At 33.2% G+C, this 15477-nt stretch overlaps 1 protein-coding gene across 3 annotated transcripts in view; it reads right to left on the bottom strand.

The window, feature by feature from the left end:
• LOC145279588 (uncharacterized) overlaps window positions 1–15477 on the bottom strand; it is a 495739-nt gene that overhangs the window by 421800 nt on the left and 58462 nt on the right. For all 3 annotated transcript variants that reach the window (XM_080130751.1, XM_080130752.1, XM_080130754.1), the window contains exon 2: window positions 4666–5599. In XM_080130751.1, coding sequence (XP_079986877.1) covers window positions 4666–4876 — 211 coding nt within the window. In that variant the 5' untranslated portion in view covers window positions 4877–5599. The remainder of the gene's footprint in view (window positions 1–4665; window positions 5600–15477) is intronic.

Genomic DNA, 15477 nt, shown 5'->3' on the forward strand with positions numbered 1-15477 from the left:
AAATTCACACATCTCCATAAGATGCTTTGTCGATCGATCAGTTATATTAACGTTTTAAATAACATCTTAATCGCTTATAAATGCATAGATTTTCTTTTCTTTTTTTTTTTTTTTTTTTTTTTTTACACAATGATCATCACTTATCAAGGTCCGGAAGCCACTCAGGGATAAGGGTTATTGCAAGTACATTACGTTAGTGTGGAGATTTGATGAAGTGTTTACTTAAGGGGGTGGTTCATTAGGAATTTGTTAACATTGGACTTGAAGACATCCAAGTTGTAGTCCGGAGGAAAGCACGCAGACGGAACAGAGTTCCACAGGCGTGCAGTTCTAAGAAAGAAGCTTTGTTCATGGAATCCGCGTTTTGATTTAGGCACAGATATAGAGTGGGGGAAATTTTTCACAGTAGATTCAGCTAGATGGGTGCTTTTCGTGAAAGATTGAATGAGCGCACTTTAAGAATGGATCTGTTCTCGTTTACTTCAGAAAGAAGTAAACGAGAACAAATCCATTCTTCAGGTGCATTGTAACTTAGTAAATTGACAACAAAACACTTGGTAAATTGACAACAAAACACTTGGTAAATTGACAACAAAACACTTGGTAAATTGACAACAAAAAGCTTAGTAAATTGACAACATTTTTTTTTAAGTTTTAACATCTTATATCTTCGATATTTTTTTTTTTTTTTTTTTAACTCTGAAATCGAAAATAAAAAAAAATGTCAAAAAAGTGAAAAAGAAAAATTTTAAAAATGTTTTTCTAATTTGATAAAAAAAAGAAATCTTCAGAACCATCACCAACAGACGACATCTTGAAATTAAAACCAAATGAAATCAGTTTTGTTTGTTAAAAGGCACAGGGCTTATCATGAGTACCATGATAAACCTGCATGTGATGGATTTCATAAGTGACAACAGGAAAAAATTGGGATCATTTTTCAGTTTTCCTCGAGCCAAGTCAGGTGATGGTTCATTATCAACCAAAACTGAGTAGACGTATGTATTTCATTAATGAAGTTAAACAGATAAGCAAGAAGTTTTGTTTTTGTCATTTTTTAAAGAGCAATTAGCAATTGTGAAAAAACGACAATATTAAATGGTCAAGAGACAATGTCGTGAGCAAAGAAAAAAAATGAAAGCATCGCGTCCTTATCCAGGACAAAATAGATTTTTTTTTTTTACTTGGAGGTCACCATTTATCAAGGCCCAGAAGCCACTCGGGGATAAGGGTTATTGTGTGTACAGTAATCAATGAGATTGTATCGTAGTAATAGTTAGTATTGGAGATTTGATAAAGTGTCATTACTTAAGGGGGCGGTTCATCAGGAATTTGTTTGTGTTGGACTTGAAAACATCCAAGTTGAAGTCGGGAGGGAAACAGGCAAGCGGCAGAGAGTTCCACAGGCATGCAGTTCTAAGAAATAAGCTTTGTTCATGGAATCTACGTCTTGATTTAGGCACAGATAAAGAGTGGGGAAAATTATTGACAGTGGTTTCAGCTAGACGGGTGTTTTTCGTGAAAGATTGGCGAGGGGGAGACCAGAGATTCGAGCTCAGACGAGGACTTGCTATGGAAATAACGATAAAACAAAGATAGGCTTGCAACGTCTCTTCTGTGGGAGAGAGGTTGCAGGGAAGAGAAAAGGGCATCCGCCACTAAGCCACAAAGTCTATTTTGTACTCTGTCAAGGCAGGATAGGCGATTTTTAGCAGCTCCTATCCAGATGTGGCAGCAGTACTCCATCCTTGATACTAAACTTTATTCTACCAACAAGTTGAACAAAAAAATGAAACAAAAAGTTCTTGTATTAAAAAAGTTCCAAGGGAGACTACTTTCTTAAATACATGTATAGTATTTTTTTAGTAAAATATGGGATCCAGCAGTGTTATAGCTTTTGTATTAACGGCTTTTTTTTTAAATAATAATATAATGAAACTATATAGAAAACATTTCTAAAAAAATAGTTACAGGAACCCATAAGTCTAAATCAATAGGTGGTTGCCAGTCGGATTAGAGTAAGCATTTTTTTTTATTCATTCATTATCTTTGAAACCTGAAATTAGACGCAATTTCCAAAAAAAATCGACCACCATCTTGGAAATGATTTGAGCAATAAATTAAAAGCACATAGATGATCTCTCAATCAGTATCCACACACACATACACATATATATATAAATATGATGATTGTAACGTCTTGTCAGACGAGTGCCACTCCCTCAGTTACTGAAAGTCCATGTGCCCGAAGATGACTTTTCAGTGCTGTCAGCGACTTGCACACCTTCAACCAGACACGACACTGAAAACGGTTATTGGTTTGGCAGAAACAAACAGCAACGCAACCCATATTATCGCGCACTTTCATGTGATTAACAAAACCTGCTTGGAACAACAGAGCCGGGCTACACCTTTCACAGATTAAAAGATCTCCATGATTGGGCAGCAAGGTTTGGCCTTTCTTACATGTTCTCCTGAGCTTCGCTCGGTCTATTTTAAGTGCTTCAAAGTGTTCTGTGTCCCTGTATATCAGTGCTCTCCACTGCTTGCGATCATATGCTAGGGACTCCCAACTGCCAACAGGAACATGAAAGCTCACCAAACTCTCCTTGATGCTATCATGAAAATAATAGAGATAGAAAAATTCTGTCGTCAAGAACCGAATAGAAGAATGTTATCTTATTTATTACCACCTGTTGTAAGGATTGAACCTTCAACCTCTAGAAAACTGTCACTTAAGACTGATGATCAATTAGGCTACAGGACCATGTGAACATAAGGGAGCCAGTTTGAAATTTCATCAGCAAAAACATTGGGAATATAAAAATGGACACGAGAACAGTGATCGAAAAAAATCATCCAATTGGTAAAACCTGGTGTGTGTGTATTACTATTAGTTCACAGCTGGCTAGACAGGCTACTATCCATCAGCGATGTTGTTGATAAAGTTTACAGAGAATATGATATTCACAAGTGATCCTCAGACGCATCTATGTCCTGGGAATATGACATACAGTGCCTAGCATTCCCAAAGGGTCACCAATCTGGTACGGACCAGGCTCAATGTCGTTTAACTTTGATTTCAACGCAATTATGCCATACTGAATAATTATCTATCATGTTTAGGTATATAATACGCACCACCTAAATGTTACCATTCATGAAATAATGTGTCCATGTTACTCACCGTGTTGCACAGAATATATCTTCTGAAAAAATTATTATGATCTGTTCGTTATGTAGAATATTAAAATATATATAAAATCATATGATTTTATATATATTTTTATTCCATTTTCACCCTAAACAAAGCATAGTGCCACTTTGATGTAGGGGCTACTATCGGGGACAGTAGTTGCAGGGATGCTATGTAGAGAGTTGAGCAGCAAGATATCTAGCCTTGAACTTCTGCATGTCAGTGCAGTTGGGAAAACATGAACCCGGAAGGGATTTCCAGAGTCGAGCAAATCTGGGGAAGAAAGTATTAGAGTAGAAGGCCCTATTACATCTAGGGATCTCTACTGTGAAGGGGTGGGATTTTGCTGCTTGTCGAGTTTGTTGGGGGTATTTACGTCGAGGGTATAAAGGACTTATAGTTTGTTGGAGCATCTACCATTAAAATACTTGTAAAACAGGCAGAGAGATGCAACATTTCGTCGATGAGACGGTGGTTAAAGCTTGGATGACAGTTCAGGACTTATCAGGTTGGCGACTCTTTTGAATCCTAGTAGTGAGACTAGTAGCAGATGCACCAGCCAAAATGTACAACAATACTCCATAGATGGGCGAATGGTGGCTTTATAGATGTACAGGATACTTTCAGACGTAAGTTACTTTCTAGCACAGTAGAGAGAACTCACCTTCCTTGCAGCGGCCCTGGCAATGCTCTCAATGTATTTGTTCCAACTCATGTTCCCTGTGACCGTTAAGCCGAGGAGTCTGAACGAAGTGCTTTCAGGTAATATGTTTTTGGCCATAGCTATTGGTGCTAGAGAAGGTTTCTTGTAATTATTGAAGGAAACAAGTTTAGTCTTAGCAGCATTGAATATGACCATCCATTTTTGTCCCCATTCCATTACAGATATATAAACATACGAAAACACACCTAGATTTATATGGAGAAGGAAAAACCCACCCCAGAATTAGTATAAATATAGCATTAATTTTAATGTTTTCTTTCTTTGGAGAGTATGGTATGGTTTCAGTGTCTCCCATTCCCCAAATGGTAAAATTTACAAAGAAAAAAAATATTCCGAAACATGACGCTCATCTCATTTTAAATCATTAACTGGTTGATTGATAAGAAAAAAAAAAAAAAAAACATTGTAGACATTTTGAAAGAAAAAAAAATTGTAGACATTTTGAAAAAAAACAAAAACATTGTAGACATTTTGAAAGAAAAAAAAATTGTAGACATTTTGAAAGAAAAAAAAAATTGTAGACATTTTGAAAGAAAAAAAAAATTGTAGACATTTTGAAAGAAAAAAAAAATTGTAGACATTTTGAAAGAAAAAAAAAATTGTAGACATTTTGAAAAAAAAAAAAATTGTAGACATTTTGAAAAAAAAAAAAATTGTAGACATTTTGAAAAAAAAAAAAAAATTGTAGACATTTTGAAAAAAAAAAAAAATTGTAGACATTTTGAAAAAAAAAGTAAAGACTTACCACTTTTATTTGTCATTTCTCCATCAGTTGCTGATACGACGCATCTTCCTTTTTGGCAAATTTCCGTTTTCCATGGAATTTTAAAAAGTCCGCAATAATATCGATAACTGTGGATGTCATAACGCCACCACATCGGGATACACATGCCAGCCACTTGAAATCCTGTGGCAACAACAGCCATGATGGCACAAACAACAACAGACAAGATCATTTTGGAATAATTGAAGGAAAAGAGATCTTTTAATGAAACGAGCAGCCGTTAAAAAAAATTGGAAAACAAATTAAGATTTGGATTATTTTAATAAAAATATGAATTTTTCAGTTCAGACTTTTTTTTTTATTGTTTTCCTGCCCCAAAAATATTTATTTAAAAGTATCATCAAATAAAAATATTCCGGTTTTTAAATATTGTTTTTAAATAGCACCCAGTATAAAAAATTAAGTTTAGAGATCTTTTTTATAAAGAGTTTGTAGTAATAAAATATGTACTTTATTGCTATTGTAGATTTGAAATGTGTTATGTGTACCTAGTGAGAATGTATTTCAATTTTGTTGTTTGTTGTTGTAAAGAAACAATTATTTAACTGTCACACTGGCTAAACCGAACGCTTCTATTATCTACTTAGATTTATGACGGCTTTGTTTTTTATCCCATCCTAGAGATTCCTGGTAAGATTTCCAGTAAATATCTCAGATTCCACTCTTCGTTTGACGGTGGGTAACAGAACATGGTTCCAAGATGGATAAATATGGTGCGCTGGTAAGACAACGGAAAGGGAAGATCTAGACTGAAGTAAATTGTTCAATCTAGGAACACATTCCGCAATGGAAAAATGGTCACACGGCTAGACGAACATTTCCAAAGAGAATCCACAAATTTTCAGTTTCTGTTAGGTGGCATTTCCTTGGATAGAATTGGTTGATTGATACAGCACTGTAAATAAAAAAAATTAATACAATTAATAAAAACAAATAAAACAAATAAAAACTGAAATAAAGGAGCAAGCGTATATATATATATGTAAGTGTTGTATAATTTGGTTTCTTAGATGTAGATTCACTGCCTCATGTGTTTATTAAAGAATGCGCAATGGATGACAGAGCAAGTATACAGTATGTTTATTATACAAAATTATTGATTACATATGTGCATACATGTTTCAGTGGAATCTCAATTTAGAGATCCACCTCATCAGACTGAAAAAAAAGAAACGACACTAATATATATATATGTCTGTAAGTTAATATGTACAATTATGTCTGCCTTCACTGACACAATGTAATTTTTAAAAAATTGCTTTTATTTTGCTTTTAAATTTTAAATTCATATAAAACGGAGCAGGTGGTTTTGTTATTTTTAGGTTAATTAATAATACTTCATTTAAGTACATAGTCGTTGGTCCCTTGACCAAGATATCTTGTGCATGTCTGAACGCCGTCCTGAGAACACAAATTATTAGATATATACTAGCAACGTACCGATTACTATTTAGTGCAATTATAGGTGTGTTTTTAAAAACAGAAATGATATTATACAGTCATATAAAGATGAGGAAAGAAACACATAAACACAATTGTAACAATGTTGTATTTTAGAAAAGAAAAAAATTATAAATGTAAACAAATATATTGCGCCATCAGCGTACAGTATTTAATCTTTGTTCTTTTTATTCAACAGAATCTAAGACCTTAAGGGTTTCTCGTGTTCCAACCTGTCTATAAAGTTATTAATACAATATGGCTGAAAAAAAAGATGAAAAAAAAAATGATTTGTTTGGTGTAAATTGCCTTTTTTTTAAAGTCTTCCTTTTTTTTTAACTTTTCTTTTTAAATTTGATGGAGTCAGTGTCTGAAGATTAGCAATTCAAAGCAAACTCATCAAGTGTGAAAAACATCAAAATATTTGCAAATTTCGGATAAACAATTTTCTTCCTTGGCACCAGATTTGCCCAAGGGAAGCACAAAAAACGATTTTCTAATTTTCCAAAGAAAAATGCAAAAGAATTTTTTTTTAATACTAAAGAAAAACCACCAATAAACTTTCATTGTGAAGAAATCTTTGATATTCTAGAACAATTGAAACAGTAAAATTCAACGGGATTTATCCTCAAAAGACACAAAATTTTTAGACCTTCAAATACTCAGCGGTTTAACAATTGGATAAAGAGCCACAAAAAGCGCATTTTCTCTAATTTTTCTAATACTCTTGGGAAAGGTATGCATCCTTTCTCCTCCCATTTACCTATGCATCAAATAGTAGGGTAGACTAGGCTCAAGCCTTGATAAGACAACCAGTCTAAGAGAAAGAAAATATAGAAATAACACCTATCCATCTTTAATTGTCCCAGCATTGTTTTCAATAATCTCGGCTTCCTCCATAAATAATAAAATAATGGCCGGTACAAATAATTTGCAAAAAAAAAAAAAAAAAAAAAAAAAAAAAAAAGGGTAGATGTCGTGACAAAGTACAAAACCAATTTCGAAATCGAGTGGGAGATATCTTCTTTATCTTCCATACTGTTTTTTTCTTAAGAGATGCTGCTCGTCTTTCTCTACTGTATCGTTATTGACGTGCTCGATTGAGCTCCAATCTCTGGTTCTTTCCTGTAAAACATTCACAACAAAAATTTGTCTAGCTACAACCGCTATAAATAATTTTTTTTTTCTTCCTCTGCATTCAAAATTATATAGAACTTCTATGAGCAAAATTTATAAGAACTACCTGTCTATGGAACAATATCACGAGGTTGCTTCCAAGCTGACTACAACGTTTTCAAGTTTAATGCTAACAAGTTTCTGAGGATCCGTCCCCTTAAATTATCAAAGTTTTCCTAATTCACAACTACCGTCTGATCTTTAAAAAAGTGGTGTCTCCCCAACCACCAAACTCAGTAATCCTTATCCTCAAATGGCTTTGAAGCCTTGATAAGTAGTGACACGTTTAAAAAAAAAAAAAGGGGGATCATCACACTTGTTTGCTTCTTATGAACAAGGCTTTAATTATCAGATGGCACTAAGTTTCTGTAGATTTAAAGTTAGATTTTTGGCAGTTCTGTAACTTTTAATTCGTTTCTCGGTCCTCACTGTCCATCAGTGATGTTTCTGAAAAAGTGGACATTCTGCTGTTCCCTGGACCAGCAGATGTTTAGTGAGTTGAATCTAGAAATGACTCGAGTAACTTCCTTTTTTCTTTATAGCCATGTCACTAAATGAGAATGTTGGAGGTAAACATTTTATTTGGGATGACGTCATTATCTACCTGGTAGTCCAATTCTAAAGAAATCTTCAACCCATTCCATGGTTGCTTCCAATCCTCACAGAATGACACGAAACATCAAACCTATGATTTCCTTAACCCTAATCCTCGAGTAGCCCCTTGACCTTAACAAGCAGTGACTCATTAGTATATATAAATAAATTCATGATCCAGTATCTGAACTTTTCCACAAGCAATGATATGCAGAGGAGGAGGGATGACAGGAAATGCTTCCCTGTCTATCAGGCATTTCATCCTGTTCAAACTACCTCCCCTTTCTTATAATATTTCTCAGTACTAGGACTTATACTAGAGTATTTGGAGTATACAATCAAGAAGTACTCCCCCACCCCTCCGGGTTCACCTACCTACTGGTCATGAGAATGAGCCTTCATCCCATAACCCCCACCCACTCCATATTGGCGGCTTCTCATCTTTATTTCTGTTGATTTTTTATTTGTTGGTCATGACCCACTAAAAGGTCAAGATCCAGTTTTAGAAATACCTCTGCTCCAATCTAACCCCTGAGGGTCAAAGTTCAGAGAATATTTACCCAATATTTATGGGGAAAGAGTAGAATAGAATGAAAAAGCAATTCTGTGTTTTTATGGTTGGCGATGACTACACAGAAATGATATAAATTTACATCAAGTAGGGAAAAACCCATTAAAACAGATTCAAAGTTCTTTTTTGCTTTTTTGTCTTTATTCCCACCACAAAAAAAACAAAAAAACTTAATGCCACTGAAGTGTAAATGGCTAATATGATAAGGGCCAGATTTATAGGAAGCAACCTCATGGAAAAGTGTTTATTCACATTACATTTGAATTTCTGCATGTTGGTACAGTCAGGGGAAACAGAGCTAGGAGAGAATTTCAAAGACGAGCCATCATAGGAAAAAGAATAGACAATCTTCCAGCATTTCGGGATTTCTTCAGTGAAGGGGGGGATTTTGCTGCTAGTTGGGTGGATCGAAAGTATTCTCACTGAGAGGACACAAGTGCAGTGTTTGTGGGAGCAAATTTACCTCTTTCACGTGATGAGAAATCTTTTTTTATATTCTTGGAAATCACCACTTATCAATGCCTGAAAGCCACTCGAGGATATGTGTTAATGAATGTAAGGTGGTAGTGTAGTAATCGTTAATGATGTAAATTGGGTAGAATTTGATATTTATGGGGATGGCTCAACAAGAACTTGTTTACATTGGATTTGAAGGCTTTTTTTTTTTACACAGTGATCACCACTTATCAAGGCCCGGAAGCCACTCAGGGATAAGGGCTATTAGGCTACCATGTTGTTTTCAATCAGGTATCAGAATAGTGGACCAGGCGAGCAGTTCCGAGAAAGAATCTTTGTTCATGGAATCTGTGTTTGGATTTAGTCACAGATAGAGACTGGGGAAAATCATATATAGTGGTTGTAGTTCTTCTTTAAAATAAAATAAACAAAAATAGAAATCCTCATTCAAGCCAAATTTTTTTTAAAATGGCAGCAACCAGTGTTGATTTTCCTTTTACTATCTCAAGAAAATTGTATTTACGTGTCTGTGGTTTCAGCCAAAACTCAGAAACTATCATACATAATTGGATTCTATATAACACAGAGCTAATGATAAAAAAATACTGTCATATTTATTCTTTTGGGGTGAGAAAAAATTACTTTCATACGTAATAAAAGTCGTTAAAACAAAAACTGGAACTAGGTCACAGAATCAGTCAGTTGCCGACTTTTCCCTTATTTTTATTATATTGAACAAGTTGCAAGAAAGAATCGTAACAATGTTAAAACTAAAAATCAATAAAAATCGAATCCAACAAGAGTAACAAGTAAAAAATATTTTTTTTACAATAAAATCTGTGTAAATCGAACACCGAAACCAATGAACAATTATTTTTTAATTTTGAACATAAATTCTATGCAGTTTATATCATATGATCACTTTACCATTTTATTTCGATTTTGTATTACGAGACATTTTTGACACAGAAATCAACATGAAATTGCGATCTTTAAACTGTATGTAATATTAAAAGAATTAATAAAATACTCATTTACAAAAAATAATTGACAACCATATATATATATCTTCTGTCCTTCTTTGGACAATTATTTTGCCAGTCAGTCAATTAATTTCCTGCAATCGCTGAAAAAAAGAAAGAATCGCTGAATCAATTTACTTTCACGAATTCACACACACACATACACACACACACACACATATATATATATATATATATATATATATATATATATTATATATAATGTTGTTTGTTTTAGCGATACGTTCTGAATGAATTCAGTTATTTACGAAAGTGCATTTTTATCTGAATGCGAGTTGGGAATACGTTTCCCTTTAACCAATTTGGTACCCCCACATGTGGATCGGCATATATATTATTTTTAAAATATAATTATCCACGACTCATCAGAGTGGCTGAATCTAGCAAGATTCGAAACCGGGACCCCCACGGTACATACAGCACAATCATGTTGACACTCCAGTTCTCACCAGATCACCGAAGTTAAGCAACAATGAACCTGGCCAGTACTGTATGTACTGTGCAGATTCGAAGAAATTTCCAGGTTGGTATGTGGGGGTGCATTCACTGGGAGAAACGCATTTCCAGTCTTCGTTAAGACATGCATCTAGGAGAAGGTAAACTCTGATGTATAAAACTGCGGTCTACTGTGTACTCTGTCTTGTGGCAGTCATCTGCACCGACAAAGATTAGCAATAATACCAAGAAGTGTGGTTGGTTCTATACAAAGCCTTCACCACTATAAAACAAATCATCTGTCTGGATTTCCAAACAACTTAGTTATTGTGGCGGAAGCTCATACGTAGAAATCGACAGGAAAGTCCATTATACAAGGGTTGTTCCAAAAGTAACACCTCCTATTTTTTTTTAACTCTTAAACGTTGAGGAGCTATGAGGATAGAAGTGATACCATTAAAACGAGCGACATTTTGTGCTTTAGAATTTATTGTTCTACATAGTCACCACCATTCTCAATGCACTTTTGCCAGTCTCCTTGAATGCCTCGATCATAAAATTCTGGGGCTCACTTTGTCACTTACATCTGTCGCCACATTGAAATCGACGAACCCATCTAACTGTGCTAAAATCAACTGCATCAACATTGTAAACGTTTAACAGGCGCCAGTGAATGTTGACTGGTTTAATTTTTTACTGCATGGAATAATTCAATGACATTTCTACTTCTGACGCATGTCTATGATAGGGGTTGCTTCTTAGTCTCGCATCTCTACATTGTCAATATCTACAACAGAGAAGTGAAAATTTCAGGTCATGGATGCATAAGTTCAATCATCATACCAATGCACTTTTGCGATCTCCTCTGATCTATTCGGGCAGAATAAAAAATAGGAGGTATTACTTTTGGAATGTCCTTTATATATATATATATATATATATATATATATATATATATATATATATATAAATTGTTTTTGTGAGGTCAGTAGGAGACAAGATGTTTTACTTTATAAATTCAAAAATGAAAATTATAATATGAGGTTCAGGGATGGGAGTAGGAATCCATATTCATTCCAAGGTGGGGTGGAGATAAAAATGTCGTGTTCAGATATATAAAATCAATTATTCAGGTAAGAATTCTGAAACGAAGTTGAATGAAAACAAGACTTTACACATAAAGGAATCAATATTTTGTCAAACAGTTTTATAAAAATAATAAATTTGGAATTTTTTATAACAAAAATAAATTTGGAATTTTTAAGACTTAAAATGTTTTAACTATTCAGCCATGAACTTGTAATCCAAAAAATATTTATACGAAAAAGAAAGAAGAAATATTCCAGAAAAGCAAAATTATAAATAAAACATCATCGGCACCTTTGTTTATTATTCCAACTTTTCATTTTATTTCCGCTCTTAAGAATTGGGATGGGGGTGGGGGCGAGATGAAGAGGATAAATCCTACAATCATGTTTCTTTTTCTTTTGCCAATTGGTTTGTAATTTATAACAAAAATGGTTTGATTCTATGAAAAAAAAAAAAAATAATAATAAATAAAAAAATAAAAAAATTAACTTTAATGAAGAATAGGAATATTTGAAAAACAGGGTTTTTTTTTTCAGAAAGAGAGAGGAAGTATGCTTCGAGAATTTACCAGGATGTTAAAAATGAAACAAACATTTATTTGGAAAAAAATTGCATTAAAATATATTTAAACGTAATTTATGACTGGACAAGGCCACACCTGGATGTCTTCAAGTCCAATGTGAACAAATTCCTGATGAACCGCTTCCTTAAGACACTTTGTCAGATCTCCATAACTAACGTACTGTACACACAATAACCCTTATCCCCGAGTGGCTTCCGGCCCTTGATAGGTGGTGACTACCTTGTAAAAAAAAAAAAAAAAAAAAAAAAAACACCCCTGCAAGTAATAGATAAATTTTTTAATAAGTATGAAAAAAAAAATGAATAAAATAAAATAATGTATTCAATGACTTCTATTCAATTTTTCTGCTATGATATTAAAATATTATATCAGTCTTAAAGTTTTCCTTAAATCCTGATATTGAAAGCATCATAAAACTGGTGTCACATCGATATTTTTACAAGTCAATGTTCCTATCATCTCTAGTTTTCAAATTACAGAATTACCAAATTTTCATAAAAAGAAGTTGAGATTTAACTTTCCTGAGCTTTAAAATTATAATCATAACATCTAAATGTAGACAAGCTGGGTTTTTGATTTCGTGTAAAAGTGGCCGACAACAACTTCCTACTAAACAATTACAGGAATGCCTTTGTTAAAAATTAACTTAAAAATATATATATAAAAAAGATAGGTTTGGTTTGATTAGCAAACACCTGCAAGTAAGAGAAGCTTTTAAAGGCTTATCATTTAAAATGTCCCCATCTCAGAATCGCAGGTGCAAAACTGAATTACGGCGTGTCAAATAGTTACAACTCTTCACCATCAGTTTTTGGAGAAGAAAGAAAAAGTTTGAGATAAAAACAAATTACATTGGTTTGGATGATAATAATTGAAACCGGATAGGTTTTCTCAAGAAAAAAAAAATCATACTCATAACTAATGAATAAGATTAAAATAAATCATTCTAGCGAAGAGAAAAAAACCAACTTTTTGTTAAGTCAATACAGCCTATGTTAAACTAGCATAAAAGATGGTTTTACTAGGGGTGGAAAAATCTTCAAATTGACTACATTAAAAGATTAAACCCTAAATTATAAATTCAGAAAAATCGTTTTCGTGGATTTATCTTTCAATAAATATTCTGCATCTAAACTTAATCGGAAAAATATACGCCTCCATTATTTATACATTTCAAGAATTATTGCATTATTTTATAACTAAACGGTCGTAAAATACGCTAAAATATATTTTAATTCATACAGATGTCGTATTTATTATTACAGAGCCAATTCTCTATTAAATATGTAGATTATATATATATATATATATATATATATATATATATATATATATATATATATATATATATATATTCGTTTCGATTCTAGCTGATGGCACCCAAGTCATTTTTTTAACTTTGAAATCAGTACTATATATATATATATATATATATATATATATATATAGTACTGATTTCAAAGTTAAAAAAGTTGACTTGCAAATCACATAAAATCTCAGGGGCAAATATTTGAAGAAATCAGTACTATATATATATATATATATATATATATATATATATATATATATATATATATATATATATATATATAGTACTGATTTCAAAGTTTAAAAAAATGACTTGGGTGCCATCAGCTAGAATCGAAACGAAAACATTTAGCACTCTAGCCGCGTTTCCTATCGTTTTTAGCTAACCTGACAGTTAGATAAAAAGAAAAAAGGCTAATTATTGAATTTGCGCACGTGTAAGACTAATAGAAATATGTCAGCATGTTGGAATTAGCATTTTGCATTTCAATGTACTGATATATTTCTGTATATGTCATTCATCCATCCAAACAAAGATTTTTACTCCTTATAAACCATGCTTGATATGTGATTATTATTTCCTGTTAATTACAGTGTTATGTGATCAGTAGTTTAAGAGTTTATCGCTTAAATACACGCAGACATCAATCTACGATTTACTTAAGATAGAAAACTGATAGTTACAACAAAACATTGGATTCACAATTGTTTAAAAGCAAATCTCTATGTAGTTTACCAGAAAACAGACGTTAGAATTCCAGAACAAAATTTAAACATAAAAATTGAGTTTTATCAACAGTAAATCTACAAAATATACCAAAAAAGGTGCTGAAAGCTCTTGGATTGAAGGTTCCCAGACATCGAGATTGGTTTGCTGATAACTCCAATCTAGAAAAGTTTAAGCAACTTAATACTAATATGAAAGATTGCGTCGATTTCAATATTCGGCTATCAGAAGAATTCCCCATGGAGTGAAACAGGGTGATACAACTCCACCAACATTGTTTTCGTTCCATCTCACTGCTGTGCTCTGGTATGGTTTTTGCGATTGTGATATGATGATTTAGATGTTTATATTAGATTCCGAACGACTGGAAAAGTGTTCAACCTCAGGAGATTCCAAGCCAAAACACCTGTTAGTGATGAACTTGTTAGGGAGCTGTTGTATGCTGATGATGCTGACCTGGTGACACACTCCCCAATAGATGTGCAATTAGTGATGCACATTTTTAAATGAAATCTTTGGAATGTACTTTTGTTTCCATAACCCTTTAGATTGTAGTATTAGTAACCTTAAGTCGGAAGAGTTTAACATCTATCCTTAAAAAAAAAAAAAAAAAAAAAAGGTTTCTTTTTAAAGATTTTTTAAGTGGTCTTGGATTTTTGATCAGATATAAGATAGCGGCTTCAATCCTACCCAAACAGGCCAGAGGATTTAGTTGGTCAAAGTGGTAAGACAACAACAACTATGAAGATGAGAATAACAGTCCCAAATAAATAAACGATGAGGTGTTGAAACCTAAGAACATGTTGACTTGCAAATCACATAAAATCTCAGAGGCAAATATTTGAAGAAAGAAGTTCAAATATTCTTTTCAGCTGAGAAGATAAAGATCTTTTAGATTTTAAAGCTGACCTCGCAATCACATGAGAAGTTTTACTTGGAATATCAACCAGCCATCTTCTTCTACCCCCCTCCCGGCCCTCATTTTCTTGAAGGAAAGTTCAAATGTGACCAAATTTCCTTATCAGCTATTTGCTCATTTCTCCTCATCTTTTGCTAAGAAGCTTATATATAAAAAAAGGTCATTTTTTTGGAAAAGAAATGGCATGCAAGGTGTGAAAACCTCAAAAGAGAACCTTTAAACCGTTTTGTGCCTTTTGTACGTTGAGATGATGGTTCGGCCAGTAGCAACATCTTCAAGCAATGTACTAGTTGAAAAGCCGGGTCTTCAATCGGGCACTTCTATTTTATGAAAAAGATTTTTGTCAAATAGTTTTGTATTCTCTAACAACTGACCATATGCCAAACATGGTCAACCTCAGGTTTTTAGAAACACAAGAAAATATATATTCTT

Source organism: Euprymna scolopes, chromosome 7, assembly GCF_053919585.1.
Source record: "Euprymna scolopes isolate OS-2025 chromosome 7, ASM5391958v1, whole genome shotgun sequence".
NCBI classification, from domain to species: Eukaryota; Metazoa; Mollusca; class Cephalopoda; order Sepiida; family Sepiolidae; genus Euprymna; species Euprymna scolopes.